The sequence below is a fragment of the Neovison vison genome, chromosome 8 (genome assembly GCF_020171115.1).
Source record: "Neovison vison isolate M4711 chromosome 8, ASM_NN_V1, whole genome shotgun sequence".
Taxonomy (NCBI): Eukaryota; Metazoa; Chordata; class Mammalia; order Carnivora; family Mustelidae; genus Neogale; species Neogale vison.
In genome coordinates, this window is record NC_058098.1 from 70,806,316 (window position 1) to 70,831,807 (window position 25,492).

General features: G+C 41.1%; 1 protein-coding gene across 2 annotated transcripts; it reads right to left on the minus strand.

The window, feature by feature from the left end:
* Window positions 1-446: 446 nt before the first annotated feature.
* LYG1 (lysozyme g1) lies at window positions 447-9,554 on the minus strand. Of its 2 annotated transcripts, XM_044262445.1 has the most exons (6): window positions 9,491-9,554; window positions 5,717-5,783; window positions 3,651-3,755; window positions 2,534-2,727; window positions 913-1,045; window positions 447-717 (listed from the first exon to the last, which is right to left on the minus strand). In XM_044262445.1, the coding sequence occupies exons 2-6, from the start codon at window positions 5,757-5,759 to the stop codon at window positions 599-601; spliced, it is 594 nt and encodes a 197-aa protein (XP_044118380.1). In that variant the 5' UTR covers window positions 5,760-5,783; window positions 9,491-9,554; the 3' UTR covers window positions 447-598. The 2 variants fall into 2 exon arrangements, with proteins under 2 accessions (XP_044118380.1, XP_044118381.1); XM_044262446.1 differs by lacking the exon at window positions 3,651-3,755.
* Between the last annotated feature and the right edge of the window lie 15,938 nt (window positions 9,555-25,492).

Consider the following 25,492-nt stretch of genomic DNA (forward strand, 5'->3'; position numbering starts at 1 on the left):
TGGAAATCTGCTTCTCCCTCTCCTTCTACCCCTTCCCTCACTCTCTCTTTTAGCTCACTCTCTGTCTCAAATGAATAAATACAATCTTTAAAAAAGTTTTTAATTAAAATTTGCAACTATGATTTTTATCAAAGAAATCAGTGATGGAGTTTGCCAGATAAAATACCAGGTACCCAGATAAATTTAAATTTCAGATAAACTGTGAATAATTTTTTAGGATAAATGTGTTCTAAATATTGCATTGGTACTTACACAAAAAAATCATTCATTATTTACCTGGAATACAAATTTAACTGGGCTTCCTGTATTTTTATTTGCTAAATCTGGCAATGCCAGTCAATGAGGAAGAGGATTCATTTCGTGGAAATCCACATTGCAGCTAACTTCCATGGGAGTAACTTTAAGGAGACACAGTCCTTCATTTACACACTCACCACACCACAAAATGCAGACAATTCCTCCTTTAATGTGCTTCATGTTATTTTGATGACCTTCAGGTCAAATTCAGATTCACAGGTACAAGCCCCATTGGCTAGTTTTATCTGTGTAACAGCTGAGGTCTTCTATGTGATAATGACCTTGGATTTGCTCTGAAGCATTAGAAGCCATGTCTCTTGAAGTATTTGGCTCGGGCAAGGACATCATTGCAGAAATCACAGCTCAGGTCCTGGCTGCTTCTGATGTACTCAGGAGCTCCAGCATAAGCACAGAGTCCACCTGGAATTTTGTGAGATTGGTTAATGCTGACCTTGTAGCCCCTCATTGCTCCAAGGTCTCAGCGGTTAACTTAGATTCTCTTTCCTAATTGGTCATCAGAAGGCAACTGAGGTTTTGGGGAATCTTGTGCAAGGTCTTATATTTGTTCTGATTAATTCCATGCTGTGAAATCACCAAGTCCTGTGTTACACTTACCTCTTAGATACTGATCAGAGTTCCAGGTTGGAAACCTCCTCTGGATTTCTTTGATCCTAACAGTTAAGACCTCGGTTATCTGAGAAACCCGGGACTCGCTGATCCAGGATGTTGGAGCATAAAGACCAGGGTCCTAGAGGGAGAGAGGCAGAGGAAAAACGATGTAAGCCATGTGGGAGGGTGACAGGACTTAATGGGACTAGTATTGCATTCTCATTTCCCTCCTTTTTTTCTCTCCTTCTCCTTTAGCCAAACTAATGCCACCTCTAATCTCCCTGCGGATAAACAGTAAAGCTACAAGGTTTGAGCAAAGGAAGGATGAGCAGACATTTCACAGCTGCTTCATTATAATGGTGAGCGGAAGAGTTGGAAGTCAAAGGTGATAGAAGTAGTGGACATACCAGTCTGATGCCCTCCTTCAATGCTGCAAGCACAAGCCTTCCAAATAGGTCAGAAAGGGGATTTTCTATCTGTACTTGTAATTCTCCTTCCAGATCTTCTGAATGTCTAAAAGTACTTCTAATTTTTCTTATACACCTTTGTTTCAACATATTTAGAAGAAATGTCTGACTCTGGAGAATTCTTTCAACTTCAAAGTAGATGGAGGCATCATTTTCCCAAAAACAAGATTTTATACAAAGAAGGCAGAGTGCTAAGTGATGCTGACCCTAACATCGCCCAAGTTGCTCTTGGTCCTGGTTCAGCATTTTCCAGCTGCCATATGACTTTGCAGGAACAACCCTCTCCTTGTAAGTAAGTGGTTACTTCCTCACTTAAAAATGATGGATTGCATGCCTTCCCCCTATTCCATCCTCATCAGATTATTGGATGCGGCCCCAAATAAAAAAGATAGAGTATTTGAAAGTACTTTTAAATTGGCAAGTGTCATTCCAAGTACTAATGGGAAGCCAGTTTAAAGATCACTGAGGAATATATTTTCCTAAAAGCGTAAGAAATGACTGTACTACATAAAGCTTCTCAACTGCTACAACAATGATGTGAAATGCAATAGAAAAAAAATCACTGTGCCACTGTCTCCTTGCTATCACTGATTCCCCCAGTACACAATTAATTCAACTGTGGGGTTAATGCCCAGTTCCTTGGGAGATTTTCTGGGACAAGTGAAACCAGGCAGAATTTGTGCAAAAATAAAGCTGGATCTTCAGAACTAACGATTGAAGACAGGAGGAAGAAGGAGAAGACAAAGGAAGGAAGTAGACGAAGGAGAATGAATTCAGTATTTGCTAAAAATCTGCCAGATACTAAACATGTTTTCATAACATTGCATTGAGTCTTCATTAACAGTTCCAGGAGGCTGGTGTTTCATAGGTGAGGAAACTGAATCCTAGGGAGATTAAATGAGGTCACATGCCAGCAAAATAACAGAGCAAGTATTCAGGATAGGGTACCATGGATAAGATCCTGGAAACACAGCACAGTTGATTCTGAAAAGAAACCATGGCTCACGAAGCCATGATGTTGCTACTGGTATGGAGTACCTTTCACTCTGTATCCCATGGCACTGTGCTCCAGAGTGTCAACAACAACAAATGTGAAGATGTCCCCTTAGCATTGCGCCATGCAGCATGACGGCCCTATGCCATAACTGACAGGGGTTTACCTGCACAGCCCCGATGTTATTGCCCATGTTGCCCACATTGACCATAACGTTGCCGCCATGAGACTCCCTGGACAAGACACCAGCAATCACTGCAGGATCCACACAGTACTTTTGGCCAACAGTACGAATCACAGGCTGGTATCTCAAGAGGTATGGCATGTCTATTTCAGCCAGCCTTTCAGAAGCACGAACTCCTAATGCAAACACAGAAGGAAGGATGGGCTGGTGTGACTTATGCTGACGTGGGAGCTCAAGAGAAGAGAAATCACACTGCAGGTATCTGGGTAGTGGTCTAGGACCAAGAAATCCTTGCCTCAGTCTGAAATCCCTTGTGGCCATTCCTAGACCCGAGAGTATGATTCTCCTCTTTTAAGCTTGAGTTGGCATCCACACAGGCAATGCTCTTTATGACTGCCAGTGCCCCTTGCTGGTCTCTCAGAGGCTGCTCTGGCCCATGCAGGACAATTCCCTGGGCACAAGCACACTGACTCCATCCTAAGCACCCCAAAGAGAGTTACCCAGTAAAAAGTACTTGTCCATTAGCTACAATGAGCACCAAATATAAAAGAGAGATTCTTCCAATGCCTTCAAGAAGTTGTTGAAGAGTTTACCTGGCAGATTTGCTCACTCTTGCCCACCTTTCCACCCTAAAATGACACTCAGAAATTGCATGAGCTTAAATCTTCATAAAATAACAAGGATACTGGGCAAAATGAAAACCAATGCTAATTTACCTGGCTAGCCCACTCACTTGTAAGCATTTTTTGTGGTTTCAAAATACTCTCATGCACATTCTATCAACCTGAGTTTACAACAAAATTGTAAAGTGAGTATTTTTAACCCCTTTCCGTGGAGGCAGAGAAGAATTAAGTGACTTGTTGAAGAACCAGAGCCCACACTCAGACAAGTTCTTTGGATTCGATGTTTAGTGCTCTTCCTGCCACTTGGTAGTGTAGGGTTGTGGGAAATAGTGGGAAATGAAGGGGAAAGAGAGGGACACATGGGTGTGGGGTATCAAGGGAAGGGGCAAAATCCTGTTAAAGCCACCCTTGCCAAAAGGAGGCATCTTCCGAGAGAAAGAAGAGGAGGGGAGGTGGACAATGAGATTATAACCTACCACAGTAGTTCAGGCCATGACGCTTTCCAATCCCGCAAGAAGCCCCAGGGGTCTCAAAGTTTCGGATATTTCCATAGCATCCCCAGTTGCTGCTTTCAGATAAATCTACAAATTGAGAAATTTTTGGCCTAAGGCATTGAACGGCTTTGATCATCCTCTGTCCACAAATGAAATGCCATTAATAAAAAGAATTTTACCAAAATCAGTAACAACAAGAACTTCACTCTGAACTGAAATACTTCTGAAATTTACAGTACAGTGACTAGGAAATTATCACAGAAACCTCCTCAATACTAAGTTGTCACCTCCTATCCTACAGGCATGAGCAACTGTTGGAGCAGCTATATTCCTCGCAAAAAGCCCTGAACTATCCAGTGCTGTTGAGTTGGTGTTTTGGAATCAAACTAGAGGATCTGTTCCCTATAAGTAGTCTTCATCCTGTATCTTAGGTAAACCCTCAGTACTTCTTCTCCTTCAAATATTCCTGTCTGGTGAGATATTTATGGTTGCTCTAGAGAAACATGTACAAAGCCCGGTCTTCCCCGGGGTCTCAAACCAGACCCAAAGTAAAGGCACAGGGACTTGGAGCTGGCTTTCCCTGGATGTGTGTTCTTCTAGATGGGGGTGCCTAAGACAGCAAAGAGGGGAGGACATCTAAGGGAGCACAGGACCAGGTCTCCACAGGGGGCTCCCTCTTTCCACTTCTTCCTTTTCAGTCTTTGCCTTTCCATCTCTCTCTCTCTACCTACTGCTATCGTTCCAGGGAAGAGAGATTTTTCACAAAGGCCACTGAAAAAAGGACATTCCCTAGTATTCATAATTCAAACTAGAACTACGCATGAGAGTAATGAACAGTAACGAGATACCTACAGGGGGCAGGAAGGTGCCCATTGAGAAAATCATCTCACTGTGATAAACCTGTAAGGACTCCTCATTAGATTACTCTTTTTTATTTGCTTTATTCTTTGCTCATATCATCAGATCTTAATGGTTTGCAAGTCTTTGGCAACAAATCCATTGCACATCATCATGTGTGTATTGTATGTTCATGTAAATGCCTCTTAAATTTCTATTTTCTTATTAAGAGCTTCTTGGAGTTGACATCTGAAGATATTAATATTTTGGAGTAAATGCTTCTACTTTACAAACTTTTGATAAGAAATCTGAAAGAAATGTGGAGATTGAATGACCTGGTCTTTTAAAAGTGTACCAAAAATTAAACAACCCAATGTGTACTTTCATATTTTTTAATTTGTTTGTCTTTATAACTGGTGACAAATACCCTTAATATTGTAATGGGTTGTGTCATTCATTGCTCTCAGCCCCATAGCTACTCCAAAGTCACATTAGATACTCCTTAAAGTTCCATATTCCCAGAATATATTTTAGAAATTTAAAAATACTTGTCAAATAAATGGATCACTCAATGAATGAATGAATGTAAGACCCCATCAGAGAAATCATCAGAATTTAGAGCCAGGAAAAAGTTTGCTTCTCCAGAGGAACTATGCTTCTTCTTTTTTTTTTTTTTTTTTTTTATCAAAAGACATGTACTTTTCCATTTTGGTCTGCAAGGAACCTTAAGACCAAATCTGAAATGCAAGCATAGCAATTATGTCAGCTTCAGTGGTTAGCTTAGTCACATGTCCTCGATCCCCTTTGTGATAGTTTACTATTTGAAATTACATTAGTCTTATTATTGTGAACCATATCAATCCTCTTATGGAAATACGTGGTCTATGAATAATTTCAGTAACTACTTTTGGTGAGATGGTTTTTATAGAAGGACAATGAGTATTTAACAATGATGTATATTTAAAGTCTAGTCTCCAGCAATGCTGTTTTAAACCTACTCCACATTCTGGAGAGCCCCCTCCTATTGCAGGGCACCTGGAAAGAGTCCATTCATCAGTGGCTATTAGTAAGTCCAGTATTTATCAGACAACTTAAAAGAAAAACAAGATTTTCAGCACAGTTGCAAGTTGCAAGTATCAGAAATACCATTCTGTTCCTATGCTTATCCTTCCCATCTCTCAGGTCAAATGGGAAAAATTAAATACACTCACCAGTAAGGGCAAGAAGACCCAGAAGCAGCCACAGCACAGACATTTTGATGAGCTGGCTCTACAGGTCCTAAAATGATTTTATTATAGAAATTAGTTCAAAGATGTGATAACATCCATTATCATCAGAACAATATGTAATGTTTCTATGGAAAGAGGTAAAAAAAGAAAAGGAAAGAATAAGTTTCCCCATGTCTGAACTAAGAAAAGTAATGATCTGAATCATAATGAAAAAAGCAAAAGTAAGACTTGTGCTCCATCCATCCTTTGAATTAACTTAAATATGACGAGACTCCTGCTTGGCTCACAGAGACTCACCCGACCATTGAGCTACCGGAGAGAATTATTTCAGAAAGCCAAGATACTTTGATTCCCAACACTGAGAAACATAGTGACTTGAGTCCAGATCCTGAAAAGCAAGTTTTTGGTGCATGTGCCTTATCTCAGTAGTAGAATTTTCCTTATCAAAAGATAATGTGAAAAGGAGAATTTTATATTAGTGTTTCTTTTCATTTGGGTTCTTTTTCTTTCAGTGTAGAGAAAAGGTTACACATTCCTCAGTATCTTGGAACATACTCTGCTTTGGTTGGAGGAAGGAATTGGTAGACCTTTCCCGTTGCTCTAATCCCCGAGCCTGGGAGTCTCAGACCCTTTTGGCCACCTTGAGCCATTCTCCACATTCCCCTTCTGCAAAACTCCTGTGCAGGAGAAAACCTAGTCAAATCCCCAAAAGTCGGGTCATGGGCAGGATTAAACTCATATGGTACTAGCTAGATGGAAGAAGTGGTGACTGGTCATTGGCATGCATTTGCACTCACTCATTTTTCTCTCTTTCTCATCCAACCATTTCTTTAACCACCCTCCATGGGTACAAAGAGCTTTGGTTCTCCCACTAGCTACCAAATGAATACACAAATGTCAAACAGAACACATTGTAGTTGACCCCAGGCAATGCTGGAGGATCTGGCCTCCTACCCCCAAAACCTCCACCTCCCCACAACCCCCCCACTGCAGAGTGTTCCCAACCTCTCCCTGGGTCTGGAGAGCCTGGCTACCTATCATTTTCAATTATTACTGTCATTATAAGTAGGAGTAGGCATATAAAGTCAGTACTTGGTACTTTCTTACCTCCTTTGCTTTAAGGTTATTCTTATGAGTATTTCCTTCCAAACATCCAGAAGGAGATTTTGTCTCAAGATAAAGCAAAGGTGTCAAGGAATTCATTTAAATTACATCTTATGCCAAGCATTTGTGTGCTTCTCAGATATGGTCATTTTTTGTTGTTGTTGTTTTTTGTTTTGTTTTTCTTCCCTACAATGTTGAAATGGTCTACCTGATTTCCCTTAGCTGAACAGAAGATGCCATGCTCAGTCCCAACACCAGAAAGATACAGGAAGATGGAATTTTAGTTGGGTCTGCAGAAATTCTCATGCTCAGTCACTGGACAAGAACCATTTATTTGACATCCACTGAGCCACCATCCCCAGCCCTGCCATACTGACTGAGAGAGGACACTCAATCCCAGGAAAGATAATGGAGAAAGATTCACTTAGGCACAGAAAAAGCTCATATAGTCAGGAAATTTGATCTTTCCAGAGGCTTCTTCCTGGCTTTATGGAAAGAACCCTGCAGAAGAGAGTGCAGCTGGCACCCAGACACTAAACCCAGAGTCTTTTACTTGTTGCTGCTTTCCCAGGGAAAAGACATACTTCCTCTTGGAAACCCAAGTGGAAAAGTACTTCAACTTCATGATGAAAGCTACTTCATGTTCCAAGCATGGAACTAAAAGCTCTGTTGAAAAGAGTCTATGTAATCCCACGTGTCAATTACTTAGAAACACAGAGTTCCTTTCTGTCACGTTTTAATTACATCAGGAAAAAGCAAGAAATGACAATGGAAAAAAAAAAAAAACCAGCATGTTGAAGCAACTCAAGCTTTGTGGGCCAACTTTACAGATGTCACAAAACTCTCTGTGTTTGGAAGAGACTGTTGAGGCATGGGGGACATGCTCAGGGAGTGTCCATTGGTTACCTGTGACTAAACTCTTAATGTCCCTGTGGCTCCATGCACTTGAAACTATTATTAGAAAGTCAGACCAAGACAGCACAGTGCTCATAATGCCAAGCACAGTGTCTCTGATGGCATCCCTCTTCTCCCTTCCTGGAGAGTGAAACAGTGACAAGCAGCACAGGGATGTCAACGGGCTGGAGCCGTAGCCTGCTGAACACAGGGAAAACAAAGAACCCAAGCATCCCTTGGGGCCAGTTCAAGTCCCTGGTGGCCTCTACCCACTTTCCCTCCACCGAGGACTTTGTCATTCCCAAAGCATCATTTAGATTTGTAAGGCGTAATAGACCATTTACTCCTCCCTTAAACTATTTTCCTGGAAGAGATGAAAATAAAGGTCCTTGGTCTTTAATCTCACCACAGAACTCCTGTGAAAATGTCTTTTTCAGGAATGCTCTCCTAGGTCTTCACCAGAACCCTTAAACCGTAGTCACTCCGCATCCTTAGGACCCTCCAACCAGCCTGGAAAATGTGCTACATTAGCACCCTCAGGTGTTAATGTGTCCCTGTCCCATCATGGTCTCTCATTTGATCCTGAAAGAATTGAGGACTGCTCTACACATGCACATAGGTCTCCCACTCCACATTCTCTGCTCACCCTACTTTTACTGCTAACTGGTCTCTCCATCTGCTTGCTCCTTGTGAGCTGATAGGCCTTTCAGGCAGCAGCTCATCTTAATCATCCACCCTCTTGCTGCCCCATCCTTACCCTCCCTCCTCACACACAGCAATACCCCAGCCCATTGCCCTGTGGATGGCTATGCACCAAAATGTCCTAAATTAAAATGGTAGCAGTGACAGTCACAAATAATAAATGTTTCTGCCACTGTGATCATGTTTTCTTGAGAAAAATCCAAAGGCTCCTTCTGAACTCACTCTTTGGCAGAGTTATGTGGTTTGTGAAAATAGACATTTCCTGAATTTGGATTGGGAGCAGATTATAAGCCCCAAAGTGCTTGGAGATGTGATAGCTTCTCTTCACTCCCTGCAGGCAAATCCTTTCCTTCTTTCCATAAGGCCTCTGTGCTTGTTCTCCTCACTTTGTCCATCTGGGATTCCCAGAGTTGAGAATTCCAGGAATTTTCTCCTGTGCTAGGACCTGTCCCAGGAATATCCCTTTCTGAACAAAATAAAATCAAAGAGACCATGGCTTCTCTGTTTCATCCAAGACCCCTGAAGTTTGTCTATCCTTTTACTCTGCCAGGCCTCAGCTATTAGACATGTGGGCCTTTGTCCTTTCAGAGCTTCCAGAGAAAATAGCATATCACGCAAGGAATATGAGGTTAATGTACTGTTGGCAGGAGAGTGAGGTTGGTGGAGAGATTGCTATCTGGCAAAATGCCAATACCTCAATCCTTTGGCTTTGAATTCACAGCAAAGACATCCCATTCAGCCTATTACAGCTTCCGTTAAAAGCACATATATTTCTATTCTTTTGCATATGTTCACAAATCCAAAAGTAACCATATACTTGCATTAACAGAAACCTAGGTTTTTATAGGTATAATGAACAGGAAAAAAATCGTCCCATCATCTACATAATCTTTTATAACTTGGGCTTTCCTTGCAAGGTCCTTAAGTTTTATCCTACTCCAAATTGTCTTGTTTACTTGGCAGCAAAGACACAATCATTACCAACTGATCACCACAGACTGGATCTTTCATTCTCAATAAGCCTGAACGTAAGTCACCAGTCTGTCTTACACTCACCCGTCTTCTGTTACCTCTTGTCCTCAGAGGCTGTCAGTCTGCAATGCTTTATATAGAGTCCCTGTCCTGCTTCCTCTTTTTAAAAGTGTTGACTTCATCCTTTTATGAAAAGATTTTATGGCTAAGTCTTACAAGTTATAGTAATAATCACAATAATTACAAATACTTTGAACTTATATAGGGCTTTTTATTCAAGAATGTCCTGGCATTTTGCAAACATTAACCAACTAGTTCCCTAAGAGAACCTTGGAAGGCAGATCATTGCTTGTAGATTCATGTTGGTGATTTCAATCCAACATTCACTTTTATTCACACCAGTTTCTAAGAATAAAGACAGGTAAGAAAAGAAGGAAGAAAGGAAAGAAGGAGGAAAGGAAGGAGGAAAATAGGAAGAAGGAAAAGAGGGAGGGAAGGAGGGAGGGAGGGAGGGAGATAGTGTGGGAGGAAGGAAGGAGGAAGGAAGAAAGGAGAAAGGGAAAAAGGAAGAAGAAGGGACGGAAGGAAGGGGGGAAGAAATTGAATTTGGAATGTCAAAAACATATTCTTGATCCGTATTTCAGGCAAGCAGAACCACACCTGAGGCTGAATGACCTTCTTTTATATATGGCTAGTACATACAGTTTGTCCCTAAATGTCTACCTCAATAAATACTTTAAGAAGTTTTATATGAAGTTTCCAGGAAGGACTCTTTGCCCTAGATTGCCCAAGAAATGAGTTTCAAAACTAAAAGAGGGAACCCTTTCTATCACCAATCACACCCTTTGCCCATCTCTACCAAATGACTTGATTTTCCCCCCAACACAGCCTGAATGTTTGCTTTATGTCTTCTTTCTATAGGCTCTTACCCTGCCTGAAATACCCTTAGGGACAGGGACAGGGACTTTGTCTCATTTGTCCTTATAACCCCACCACCTAACACCCTACCTGACACATAGGAAATACTCATAAAACCCGTGGAATAAATGGCTTGCTCATTGCTAATTTGTTTATAATCTGTTTCCTATAAACCCCTTGTCTTCTCCCCCTGCCGCCATCCTGCCACAATTAGAATGTAAGCCCTGAGCAGTGACCTCGGCTGCTTCATTATGACTGGGTGTTCAGAGCCCAAATAAGAGCCTGGCACATTATAGTGTTCAGTAATCTGTTGAATCAGTCAAGGCATTCAGAACTCCTACAACCCCACACAAGATTCAGATTGGGTCCCCAGCGCCAGGTCCCAGGGAAAGCTAGCATTGATCATGTCCCATGCAGCTCTGTGGATACTTCTATCACTGGATCTGTGACAAATTTTTTTTTTTTAGTCTGTTCAGCCTAAAAACATGAGAGCAAAGACTGGGTCTCTTTTCCTGTATCCCCTAAATGGCACATAGGAGATATTCAATGAATGTTTATGGAAATAATAAACAAGTGAATTAAAAAATACTTAGGACATAGGAAATCACTGACTGGGCATTTGCAGCTCAGACTTTGGGGACTAGGATTTTGTTACTATCAATGGCTGAGATGATGAAGTAAGGAAGCAGGGCACTGTGAGCGAGGATCCAGAACTGGACACCCAGGGAGTACCTAACCTTTGAATCTGGGAAGGAGGATATGAGAATGCAGGTCTCCTCTCTCTTGTTGGCAGAGTTAGAATAAAAAGCAGAGCAGTAATGTGCTCCATTAAAAACCATATCCCTACACTAAACTGGAATCCTCTCCCTTTATTTCGTCTAGCACACACTGGCGACTAAAATGCATTACAGCGTGAGGAAATGTGGGAACACCCTGACCCCATCTGCCAAAGCACCATGTCACCAGGTCTGATCTAACCCAGTGCCCATGTTCATGTCCTCGAAGGTTCTCCCTGGAGGACAGCCAGCATGTGGCCAAGCAACAGCTCCACAGAAATGATGCCTATCTAAGCCTCAGGCTTATTCAGTCCTCAGCCAGTGCCCATATGGACACTTCCTTCCGTAAACCTGGTGTACATCAGTAGGGGAGGTGATGGGAGTATCAAAAAAAGCTTGCTGCACTTAGACTTGAGTGAGACTAAACAAACAGCTCAAGATATTCTCTGTCCTGTCCCCACAGCCAGGCGAGCAATGAGTGCCCTTATAATTCTGATGCCAATTCTGACCTGTTTTTTGTTTTGTTTTGTTTCCCCCACCAGGCAATTCTGTGACACCAGCTGGGTGTCCTACAATTCAGCTCAATTCCTACACTGTCTACCTGGAGACAACATCAGATTGCAGTTAACGGCTCAGTCCTCAGAGACTGCCCTCACTCCATGTCAGACACCAATCACAAGACCTGGTTGTCACCTGTGCCTCTGACCAATAGGCTATAAATTTGAAGTTCTGAAGAACTCTCCTTAGGGTTAATTAATTGGCTAATGGCTTACAGATCTCAGAGAAACATTTTATAGTGCCTACTTACTGGTTTATTGTAAAAGGATGTAACTCAGAAATAACCAGATGGAGGGGTTTCATAGGGCAAGGTTTAGGGACAGGGTATGGACCTTCTGTGCTCTCTCCATACACACTACTGGCCCTGAATCTCCATGTTCACCAATCCCTTCCTCTTGGGTTGTTCTTATGGAGGCATTACTTAGCCATGATTAAATCACTGGCCATGGAGCTTGAACTCAATCTCGAGTGCCTCTCCCTTACCCAGAGTTTGGGGTGGAGGGGTATTGAAAATTCCAACCCTTTAATCACAAGTTAGTGTCTCCCACCCCACAACCCAGGCCCCATCCTCTGGAGCTTTCCAAAATCCACCTTGTTAACATAATAAAAAGCACCTTTATTTTTCTTAGCCCTTGGGAAATTCCAAGCATTTTAGGAGCTGTGTACCAGGAATAGGGATTAAGACCAAATATATATTTGTTATTGTTTTTGTTTTACTAATCCAGTCGTGTCTTTATAAGAATTGGAAGAGATACCAAGATGCATGCATGCAGACAAAAGGCCATTTGAAACACATCAAGAGGGTAGCCATCTGCAAGCCAGGAAGTAAGGAGGGCTCAGGGCAATCCCAATCAGCCAACATCTCAATTTTGGACCCTCCAAAATGTGACAAAATAAATGTATGTTGTTGGAGTCCAAATATATATATTTCTCATTACAAATAGCAATTGCATACTCCCTCACCTCACTCCCACCACAGCCTTACTTCACAGACACAGGATCTTCTCAGCTTGAGTATGTGCCTTAAATGAATTTAGCTTTCTTACTCTTATCTTAAGGCTGTGTTCTGCATAGTATCTCTCCAAAGGAACACAAATCAATTGACAAAAGCCCCGAAAACAAATAGATAGCTTACAGGAAATTACACTGAGAGGTACCAAAATAGAATCATTCTGCACAACACCAAACTTCTTAAAAATCTTCTTTGCCCATCCGTCTCTCCAAAGTTCCAGAAAGTGTCTGTCCTCAACCATATTTTTTCTCTAAAATGTCTCCTAAATAATATTCTTTTCCCCATCCTTCTTTGCTCCTGGTGCCTCTTGGCATTTTCTAATAATCTAGTAAAATAATAAATATTACAAGATTCTGCTGCATATAGGTTTAAAGCATTTACTGAGCCAATTGTAGAGTGTCCTGATTAGATGGGGGCCCAGCAGTATGGGCGGTAAAAGAATTCACCCAAGGCAGAACAAAGAAGATAGAAGTTAATTGAATACACTGCAAGGGAGCAGCAGGCAGGACAACAAAGGAGAGATTGTCTGCCAGGAGGAGGTAGTAAAGGGCCACAGTTTTAGGATGGGGTAAGGGAGAATGGGGGCATATGGAATTTTTCCTTTTCAGGTAATCTTAGCAACTGTGCCTGGTTGTAATTGGCCAGTAGGGCCTCTGGCTCTTTCAGGGTGAGTTGCTCAATGAGCCTGTTTGCATCAGTTCCGTCACTGTGGGCCCTTTTGCCTTGATCATGTCTGTTGCCTAAAAGTGGCCTTTACACAACTCAGAACCTATTGCAAATGTCATCTCTTTTACTCCTTACTTAAATATCTGAGATGAGGAAAATACCTTGTTTGGGAATGAAGGGACTGCGTTAAGAACCCAGCTTATCTCTTCCCCTAGATGCTGACTGACTAAAGCAGCATTCAGCTCATAAATTCTGGGCCATCTCTTTTAGGCAGGTATTTCCTGGACTCCTGTTGCTTCAGTCTCCTGCCCTGCTCAGTGTTTAACCTTTCAACCACCTTCAGTCCTGAGTGGAGCTACTCTCTTTGGTTGCTATTCAGGTCTCTGAGAAATGGCTTCTCGTGGACCCTGCCAATTCTGTGATGACTTCCAACTCCTCTCCACTGTACCTGTGTCTTCCTAAGATTCCTAGTGATCTAGGGAAGCATTGTCTATAAACTCTCCTCGACACTGCAGAAAAATGACAGATTTATGTTTTAAAAGTATCCTGGCTGCCAATTAGATTGGAGTTGAACAAGAGCTGAGAGATATTGCAGAAGACCACGGGAGAGATGGTGGTTGCACTAAGATGCGCATAAGGAAACGACTAGACACAGAAGATGAGGGAAAGAAAGAGAGCGTAAGCAACTAGCAGAATGGTGCTGAGTCTGGAACGTTAGAGATGGAGCAGCTTTGTGAAAGAAGACTAAGAATTGAGTTTTAGACATTAGAATTTTGCAGCATGATCTTTCTTAGGAACTGCCCGCATCTTCAATTCTCCTATAAAACGGGTGAGTACCATGAGAGTAGCTGTTTGTAACTTGACCCTGCCTCTTAGCCATACTCTCTTGGACCAGGCATGGGAAAATAACCTGAGCTGGACCAGGAGGCAACTGAATCAAGAGAGAGGTGATAATTTCTCTCCAAATTGCTGAAACCAAGGACATGTAGATTTGATATCTGCTGGTAGTTTAGAACAGGGGTGGGAAAACTGCAGCCCAAGGGCCACTACTTGTTTTATAAATAAAACTTAATTGGAATACAGCCATGGGCATTCATTTACATATTGCCTATGACTGTTTTTGTGTTATAATGGTAGAAGTGAGTATTTGCGACAGAGACCACCTGGCCCACAAGTCTGCCCGAGCCTTTAAGAAAAAGCTTGCCAGGGTGCCTAGGTGGCTCAGTTGGTTAAACAACTGCCTCCAGCTCAGGTCATGATCCTGGAGTCCTGGGATCTAGTCCCCGGGCAGGGTCCCTGCTCAGCGGAAGTCTGATTCTCCTCTGACCCTCCCCCATCTCATGCTCTCTTTCTCTCTTGCTCATTCTCTCTTTTTCAAATAAATAAATAAAATCTTTAAAAAAAAAAAAAAAAGCTTGCCAACCCCTGGTCTACAATTTCCATTTGGTCTGAGGAATTAAAACAAAAAATTCAGCTAGAGAGAAAAAATCAAGTAGCTGCACAGGAGGAATGAAGAAGGAATAATTGAAGATGTAGGCAAGATAAACACAACATCAGGCGAGGTAGGCACAAGGCAAGATTTATTAAAGATTTATTTATTAAAGATTTATTAAACTCTCTGGCGAAGTTTCAGGGCTCAGGAGAAGGGGAGCCAGGAAAGTCACGCCAGAAGGAGGTGGGCACCCTCCAGCGAGGTTCCGAGACTCTGGAAAGCAGAGTCTGGGAAGTCGCACTAGGACGGAGTTGGCGGGGGTCTTTTATCTGGCCAAGGCAGGGTATGGGCTCACATCCACATATGGTAGGGTATTTGGTGATCAGAGGGTATGGTGTGGGGGGGGGTGGTTCTGATACTTCTATTTCCTGCATAGGTATCGGGTTACCTATGGAGATGTGACCCGGGCATACATCCTTTTGGCCATAGAGTCAAGGGTTGAGGAAGAGGGGGAGGGGGCTGGAAGATGGCAGCCCTGCGGTCATTTCTACTGTTGCTCCTGCATTCCCAGAGCCATCAACCCAACAGAAGAGAGCCTTGACAACATTCTAAACCAAAGTTCCAAATGACCTTGAGGTCCAACCACATTCCTGTTCTCAAGTTCAGCTGAGACACCTCAATTGAATTATATTATATTAAATTCCTCTTGTTATTTAAAGTAGTTTGAGTTAGGATAATGATATCTGCAACTAAACGGTACTACTATTTAATTTACCCACTTATTCAGCTTTCATTCATTCATTCAAAAATTTTATAAAGAGCTTATTTTGTGTCAGGCACAATGCTGGGAATGGGCCACACAGTGGTGAACAGCACAGCTATGGCCCCTGCCCTTTAAAAAGCTTATATTCTAATATAATTAGTTAGGTTTCAGGTGCCTCTGAGATATCAAAGTAAAGATATCACAGTGGCATTTGGAGCTCATCTAGGAGTCATTGCCACACAGAGGAAGTAAAGACAGGGAAATAGAAGACATTGCCTAGGAAGAAAGTGTCCAGTGAGAATTGAAGTATGCCCTTTAGCAGTCCCTGAGGAACCCAATATTTAGGGACTGAGGAAAAGAAAAACAGCCGGAAAAGGAGCCCCCCCCAAAAAAAGAGAGACCATAGGGGAAGGGAAAACAAGTAGAGTATTATTAAAAAGAAAAAAGAGGTCCAAAATGGAATCACTTATGTTAAGCCCCATCAATACTTAATACCTAACATAGCTGCAGTTTCATCCTCTCCCAGGAATGGAATTTTAAACCAATGGGTCTGGAGTTTCCCAGATCAGCACTAATGGGGTCCTCTGCATGATAATATCCCCTGTTCTTTTCCCTCAGGGAAGGTGACCCAACATTTTTTTTCCTAATTATTTTCTTGTCTCACCTTCCTCCCTATAAATGTCTTCCATTTTATGCAACTCCTCAGAGCACCTTTCGATTTGTCAGAGGAAATGCTGCCAGATTCATGAACTGTTGAATAAAGCCAGTTAGATCTTTAAATTTACTCAAGAATTTTTGTTCTTTAACGGTATGATATCATGGAAGTCAAGGAGTTAATGGTATCTTTGTCAAATGCTGTTGAGAAGACAAGATTGAAATGAGATTATTGCATTTAGCTACATGGAGGTCTCTCAATATCAGGCAAGAGTAATCTTGATACAGGTGTACCAGGATTACCAGGATTCATTCTGTTGTAAGTAACTGAAAATTTGACTCAATAAATATTTATTAACTTACATACCAGGATGCTCAGAGGTAGGCTAAGTTTCAGAGAGGGTTTGATTCAACAGTTCAACAATGTCGTTGTGCACCTGGAATTTTCTTGTCATTTCATTCTGCTTTCCTTCTTTCTTCTTCTTTTTAAAAATTGGAATAGAATTGACATACAATGTTACAGTCATTTCAAGTGTACAACATAGCGATTCTCTACACATTATGCTATGCTTACCACAAGTGTAGCTACTATCTGTCACCACACAACACTATTATAATACCATTGACTATATTCCCTATGCTATGCTTTCATCCCTGTGACTCACTCATTCCATAACTGGAAGCCTGTACCTCCCACACTCTTCTTCACCCATTTTGCCCATCCCTTCACACTCCTCCCCTCTGACAACCACCAGTGTGTTCTCTGTATTTATGGGTCTGTTTCTGCTTTTTTGTTTGTTCATTTGTTTTGTTTTTTAGATTCCACATATATGTGAAATCATATGGTATTTGTCTTTCTCTGTCTGACATATTTCACTTAGCATAAAATCCTCTAGATCCACCCACGCTGTCACAAATGGCATGATCTCACTCTTTTTTTACATCTGAATAATATTCCATTGTGTGTGTATACACACACATATACACACAAACACATACACATCATATTTTCTTTATCCATTAATTATCGATGAACAGTTAGGTTTCTTTCATACCTTGACTATCATAAATAATGCTGCAATAAACATAGGGGTGCTTTGTATCTCTACAAATCAATGTTTTCTTTTTCTTTGGGCAAATATCCAGTACTCCAGTCTGCTTTCTTCAGTGTCAGCCTCATCCTAATGCTTTCTGTCTCCCCTACACACCACCGAAGATGGCTTCCAACAATTCCCAGGGTTCATACTTTCTCATTCAAATCTAGAGGACAGAGAGAATCACTTTAGCAACTTTCTCAGAAAAGTGAGATGAGGTGCTAACTGGACTGAGTTGTAGAAGCAAAGGGGGAGTATTTATTACTTACTTATACAACAGGGACTATGAAGACATCTCTGAACACTAACGGGAGAAACCCAGCAGAGGAAGAGCTTGAAAATGCTTCAAGGGAGTAAGAAATGGAGTAGTCAACTTGAAGATGACTGAGAGTAACTCTCAGATGACTGAGAGTTCATGCCAGGGGTTGGCTGGGAAAGGAAAGCAGAGTGTCTGAAAGTAAGGACTTTGAGATCCCAGGGCTCTGGGTAACCTTTGGCTAATTAATCTCTTTTAGCCTGTTTTCTTGGCTGTTAAAATGGTGGTGGCAACCTCGCAAGGAGGCTTTAAGGATTAAATGAGATAATGTTTGTGAATGACAATGGTATTTTTGGCATTCTTTACTTCTCCTTTCCAGCTCAAATCAACACCACCAATTCATTTTAAGGTAGGGACAAACATTTGGACATAGCAACTCAGTAAAGAAAAGGAGGAGGGAAAAGGGAGAAAGACTGATAGAAATTTGTATTTGTAAAGCCTTTTTCATCTAAGAACTTCCAAAATTACTTACTGGAATCTTCAACTAAGTCCTGTGGAACTTTCTGAGGTGGCTATTAAACAAGTCCTGCTCACAAGGAGACTGGCTGCCAACAATGCTGTCAGCAGCGTCCTCTTCTCAGATAAAGGAGGGGCCAAGATGTCATTATGCCTAATCATTTTTGACAGCTTTACTAGGCTAGGGGCAATTATGGCCACAGATGCCAGGAAAGTGCTGGTTTTAGACACCACTGATGTGCTGAATTGTTTTTAAATAGAAGAATATGGAAATATTCTAAGTAGTTTTTGAGTTATCTCAGTCCTCAGGGCATTGTTATTGGCATCCAGCACCCCCTTGAGAAAATGCTGTTGACTTCATTCAGTAGGGGCTTCAGCTGTGCCAGTCCTCTGAGTTTTATGCTATTGTATGTGTTCAAGCCCGGGAATGCTCCTGGTGGCTTCTTATAAGAAGTAACTGGATGGGGCAGATGCCTCAGTGTGTTCTGCTAATCTTTCCTAGGGAAAAAATTGGCAGCTTTTCTTGCCCTCCCCTGAGGCTGGTCCTAGACAGAGTTTTGGGATACAGTCTCAGAGCTGGGATACTCAGAGAGTACATACGATATGACAAACACTCACTTGGTAGACAAGCTCAAGAGGGCTTTCTGTTTCCATATCCTTTGTATGAAGCATCTTTGTAGTATTTTAATGAGAGCAAAGTGAAAAACTGATCTGATGTGCACTATAGAATCTTTATATTCATTTGAAGAGACCCTAGGATCATATAAACCTTATCATTGCTCTTCACTATATGTTAGCTGAAACATCGGGAACAACAAAATCTGTGCAATTTCTTTTCATACACTGAACACAGAATTTACAGATTTTTTTTCTATTTCTTTTCACACTGTATGATGCCATCCTTAGAAACAAAAGTCTATATGTCACGCCAAGCATTATCATTACAAAAACTACATCTTCCAGTTTTCATTAAAGTCAATGAAGGGGGCATTCAGTGGCTCAGTTAAGCCTCTGCCTTCTGCTCAGGTCATGATCTCAGGGTCGTGGGATCAAGCCCCATGTGGGGCTCCCTGCTCAGTGGGGAGTCTGCTTCTCCCTCTCCTTCTGCCCCTTCCACCTGCTTGTGCTCTTGCTTTCTCTCTCAAATAAGTAAATAAAATCTTTTTTTTAATCTTTAAAAAGTAAATAAAAAAAATAAAGTCAATGAAGGAAAGCAACAATTGAAATCTCAGTGTAAGAGAAATTTGACTACCTAAAACCATCAGATGGAAAAAGGTGTCTTGTCTAAATACACTGCTGGTTGCAGCAAAGACCACTCAAAAATCTTGCTGCTATTCTTGTGTGGAATTGCTGGAGAAGTAGATCGATCTCTCTTGCTCACGAGAAACCTCTTGCCAAATTTATGGCTCAGAGAGAGTTGACTTTTTCTAAATGTCAAACCCCAGTTCATTGAGAGATTCTACCATGTTTGTCTTTTTCTGTGGAAAAAAAAATCCTCTATTTTGCATTCCAACTTTTTATCTTTGGCTTGGCACATCCCTGACTTGTGAAATTCCCTTGTGCATTGAGAACAATGATTTAATACCAATTTGTAAGTGTGTGAGTAATTATATAAATTTAGATATGTAAACACACATCTTTTATTTCCCCTTACTACTAATAAAATGTCCAAGAGAAGTACTTTTCAATTGTCACACGAGCCTGAAACTAATTTTGCCTGAAAGCATTTGGGGTATTAACTGTGAAGGAAGCCTGGATCTTTAGTGTGTTTTTAGTTTCTTCTGGTTTATGAAGAAAAAGAATGGAATTATGAACCTGGTACAAGTTTTTTTTTTGTATTTTCAGTTTATATTCATATGAGGGTATGATGTCTTTTCTCTAATAGGTGTAAAGTAAAATACTGACCCCATGTAACAACAACAACAAAATATAACACAAAATCAAGGCAAAAAAAAAAATGCCTAGGCTAACCTTGGAAAGAGGCAAGTAGAGGAAGCAAGGAACAACGATATTCCTTACAAAATATTTCTGTCCATTGATTAAATAAATGTTTACTTAGTGCCTACAGTGGAGCAGCCACTGGGCTACAGGCCAGGAATAAAATAAGACAGTCTCTGCCCTCAAGAAGCACTCTGTCATAGAGTTAATGTGCTTTTTCCCAAGTTCTTTTGTTCAAAGGGGCTAAATTGATGGCTCCTCCTGAAGCCACATTAAACCTTTCATGTGCTGATCATAAAACTCCATAGAATCCATCAGCCATCCAGCAACAAAATGATGAGGCAATGCTAAGTAAATTCTTTATTGTCCAAAGGCATGGAAGAGTGAGACAAATAAAACTGTCTTATCCAGGAACCAATAAAACTTTTAGATACTGTGATTCATGCAATTTGTTTAAAATATCCCAAATATGGGAAAATGCCCAAGGGATCACTCAGTCACACCTCACAGTTGTGGATTACTTCCCAGGGTATAAAATACTTTCACATGTGCAGGCATAACCATTACCCATATTTTACAGAGGAGCAAACTATGAAACTCAGTAATTAAATGACTTGTCTGGGTTACCAAATTACCAACAGGTCAATGGTTGATTAAGATAGACTTGTTTGGGGCGCCTGGGTGGCTCAGTGGGTTAAGCCGCTGCCTTCAGCTCAGGTCATGATCTCAGGGTCCTGGGATCGAGTCCCGCATCGGGCTCGCTGCTCAGCAGGGAGCCTGCTTCCCTCTCTCTCTGCCTGCCTCTCCATCTACTTGTGATTTCTCTCTGTCAAATAAATAAATAAAATCTTTAAAAAAAAAAAAAGATAGACTTGTTTGCCTTCAATCTTTTTGTCCTGTGACTCCTCAGAGAACATAGGGTTCCTCTCTTAAATTTAGGGATCTCTGGGGAGTACCATGATTTGGGAACCAGCATCAGTCAAGGCCCCCAAATATTGCTTTTTATGTGGGCAGAATGGTCCACCATGATATAGAGGTGATTGTCCTCAGACGGTGACTAGGAACCCAGGGTTAGGATACATCCCTACCAAGGCTGGAGAGATTACTCTTGCCTCAGGTCAGGAAATGGAGCTGCGTGTCCCATACCTTCAGGATTTGTATTCAGGAATGGAGGAGATTGGATGCTCTCTATAGCTTCTGTAGAAGAGCATGGAACTTCTGTGGTTATTACCTGAAGTCAGATGACGGAGGAAGCCCAGATCACGGAGTCATTAATACCAAGTCAAGAATGACTGTGGAAATACTGAAATGGAGGCTTATCTCGGTATTAGGATTTGTTCGCCTTGAGAAGCAAGGCCTGAGTGTCAGGAGCTCATTAGCAGCCAAAAATTCCAAGTCACTGGGGTCTCTTTAACGGTGGCCACTTGACTAATGAAATCAGGAAATCCTATAATTCACAGGTAATCCTTTGAGATATAATTGCCTGATATCTCTTTTTCTGATTTTTTTTATTGTGTTATGTTAGTCACCACACAGTATACATTAGTTTTTAATGTAGTATTCCATGATTCATTGTTTGCATGTAACACCCAGTGCTCTATGCAATATGTGCCCTCCTTAATACCCTTCACTGGGCTAACCCTGAATCACCAAGGAAATGTTGAAAAAGAAAAACAAATCTGGTTTGCACACATTGCCTGATTTCAAGCTATATTACAAAGCTGTGATCACCAAGACAGCATGGTACTGGTACAAAAACAGACACATACACTAATGGAACAGAATAGAGAGCCCGGATATGGATGCTCAACTCTATGGTCAACTAATCTTTGACAAAGCAGGAAAAAATATCCAATGGAAGAAAGACAGTCTCTTCAATAAATGGAACTGTCTGATATCTATATCAGAAGGAGCCTGTTGAAGGCTGCTAGGGCTTCCTATCCCACTGGCTCTGAATTAACTTTAATTTAGGTTGAGACATGCCAATTGGCTATTATGCCTTAGGATCCTCAAATTAATAATTTATTATGGGATCCACTACACTTCTGGAAATGAGTGTTATTACATTATTTAACTCTATTTGGTTATCCTTTATATATTTTTCCTCCTTTTTTCTTTTGCTGAGACTTTTTTCATTAAGTAGTTTCCCCAGCATGGAGTCCAATGTGGGACTTGAATTCACAATCCTGAGATCAAAACCTGGACTGAGATTGGGAGAGTCAGATGCTTAACTGACTGAACCACCCAGGTGCCCCAGATTCTTTCCATTTGTTTACATGTATTTGTAATTGATGAAGCACTTAGAAATCTTTGTCAGATAAAAAACCAAACAAACAATAAAATAAAAGCAACAACATAAAAAAAAAGAAATCTTTATCAGATAAGTCTAACATCTCTGTCATCTGAATATTGCTATCTATTGATTGCCTTTTTGCATTCAGTTGGGAGATATTACTGGTTCTTGGAATCATGAGTGATTTTTCCATTGAAGCCTGGACATTTGAGGTGCTATGTATGAAACTGGTTCTTACCTAAACCTGTTTTAACTAGATTCCTCTGAAATTGCTCCAAAAGGCGAAGACGTTATTACCACTAAGTGGGGATGGAAGGCCAGGTTACACTCAGTGTAAGACTATGAGGTCTGGTTAACCAGCCAGCCACCTTGCTCAGCCTTAATATCCATTTGCTTTCTAGAGAGGATCCATGACCACACAGCACAATTCCCATTGGTGGTATTTGCATGGTCGCTCCTTCTCCTACTCTCAAAGATGGAGATCAAGGGAAGCCTAGATGCCGAAGTGTTAAATAAAAAATTATAGTAAGCCACAAACGTGGTCATGGAGGTGTTTCTAAATCACTTAGAAGGGGTTGGGGCTTCCCAGTAAGGCCTAGAGAAACTTCCTACTTCTTCACAAGAAACTGTCAAAAGCTGACGAATGGTGCTTGACTAGGAAATTATGCTAAGTTTGGCTGACTTTATAACATGGATCCCTAGCAAAAATCAGGGATATTCTGTGTAAAAACTATGTATATATAGTTTTATTTTAAATGCACACCTAAAATTAGTTAACCTCAGTATTGGCTTATAAATCATGAAATGTAACCGGTCCCATACATACAAAAGACCACTTTAAAGTTCCTGGTTATGAGCTTATTACTACTACTCTAAACACTGACTCCCTGTATCAGAACTCCTCAGGCCAAAGCTCTAGTTTCTAGCACTCATCATAGTTTATAATCCTCCTGGAATTTAGACATTAAATATCTAATTAACACCTTTTTGTTTCTAAGTCTAAACTCTAAATATTCTTGTAGCTCTACTATCAAAAAGCGAACAACCAGGATCTTTGCTCAACAGCTTACTACCACATGATCTTGGGCAAATTTCTGAGTCTCTTCCTTTGTCTGTAAAATGGGCATAAAAACAGTATCTACTTCATAGTGTTGTGGGAATTCTTTGAGAGGAAATATTTGTAAAATATCAGCATGATGTTGGCACAGTTAACTTATCACAATGCCAGGCATATAAATGTTAATTATATTTTGACAAAGAGAATCTAACAATCATAAATTTTACAAAGATCTAATTTATTCAGCATTTCGTGAATTAGGCAGCATCCAGCCTAACAGATAGAAAGGAGTTTCAGAGAACTACACCAGGTGAGAGATTTTTTTTATATGATTTTTAAAAAATTTTTAATAAACATATAATGTATTATTAGCCCCAGGGGTACAGGTCTGTGAATCGTCAGGCTTACACACTTCAGAGCACTCACCATAGCACATACCCTCCCCAGTATCCATAACCCCACCACCCTCTCCTTTCCCCTCCCCCCAAATCCCTCTCTGTTTTGTGACATTAAGAGTCTCTTATGGTTTGTCTTCCCTCCTGATCCCTTCTTGTTTCATTTATTCTTTTCCTACCTCCCAAACCCCCCACACTGCATCCAGGTGAGAGATTTTTATGGACCAAAGTGAGCAGAAACAAGGAAGTTATACTGGGCATTTGCTGGCTGGTTAAAGAAGGGTTATCCCTTATATGGAGCAAAGGGACATTTTGGAGCTGGGTCAGGTAACTTCACTGAGCAGGCAAGGACTGATTGGTTTTCTAATGCCTTCCTCTCCTGAGTGAGCTAAGCATAGAATTTTAGTTAGTTTTGGCCTGTTGAGGGTGCCTGGGTGGTTCAGTGGGTTAAAGTTTTGGACTTTTGACATCGGGCTTAAAATGAGCCATTCCATCTCAGACCTAATCTAGTTACTTTAGCAGTTGTTACATATAAATACATTGTCAGAAAGGCTAAATGGTATGTAAATAATAAAAGCAGAAGAGTGCATGATATATATATATATAAAGAGAGAGAGAGAGAATATACATGCAATAATAGAATATATTATCTATCATATATTTATATATTCTATTTTACATTCTATTTTTTTAGATCAGTGGTTTTTAGTGGCTGCTCATTAAAATTGCCTGGGGAGCTTCAAAAACAGCAGGATGCCCATGGCACATTCTAGGTCAATGACATCAGAATCTCTGCGTGGGGGCCCAGGCATCAGTACCTTTTGAAGTTCCCCAGCTGTGGTAGGCAGAATAATGACCTCCCAAAGAAGTCCATGAAACCTTGAAATCCTTGAAACCTGTGACATGTTTTCTGTAAGTGTGTTACACAGCAGAAGGGAATCAAGGTAGCAGATGGAATTAAGATTGCTAATCAACCGACATTAAAATAGGTAGACTATCCTGGATGATCCAGGTGGGCCCAACGAGTCATCCCCAAGCCCTTTAAATATGGAAGAGGGACACGGAAGAAAGATGTCAGAGCAACATGATGTGAGGTTCCACAAGTCCTAGATGCTTTAGAAGATGGAGGAGGGTGCCATGGGCCAGGGAAGGAGTCTGTCTAGAGAAACTGGAAAAAGCAAGAAAATGGATTCTTCTAGAGCCTCTGGAAGGACAATGGCCTTGCTGACACTTGGATTTTGGCTCAGTGAGTGCCATTTCTAACTTCTGACCCCCTACAACAGTTAGGTAATAAACTTGCTTTAGGTCACCGTGTCTACAGTAACTTTAAGGCAACAACAGAAATGGATTCATGCATCCAAGTTTAACAGCCACAGCTGCAGTTTTTGTTGGCTCACAGCCATCATTTGCCAAAGTCATTTTTCCATCTTTCTGGATGTGACTTCTCCTGAGAGAAAGGGACTTACCTCAACCGTTTCCAGTTCTCCTTTACTTTTTTTTTCCTAAATTTTAAAAATTGGGATCTACTTTATTTTTTTAAAAGATTTTATTTATTTATCTGACAGACAGATATCACAAATATGCAGAGAGATAGGCAGAGAGGGAGAGAGGGAGAAGCAGGCTCCCCGCTAAACAGAGAGCCCGATGTGGGGCTCCATCCCAGGATGCTGGGATCATGACCTGAGCCGAAGGCAGAGCCTTTAACCCACTGAGGCACCCAGGCACCCCTGAGATCTACTTTACATATAACGCTGCACA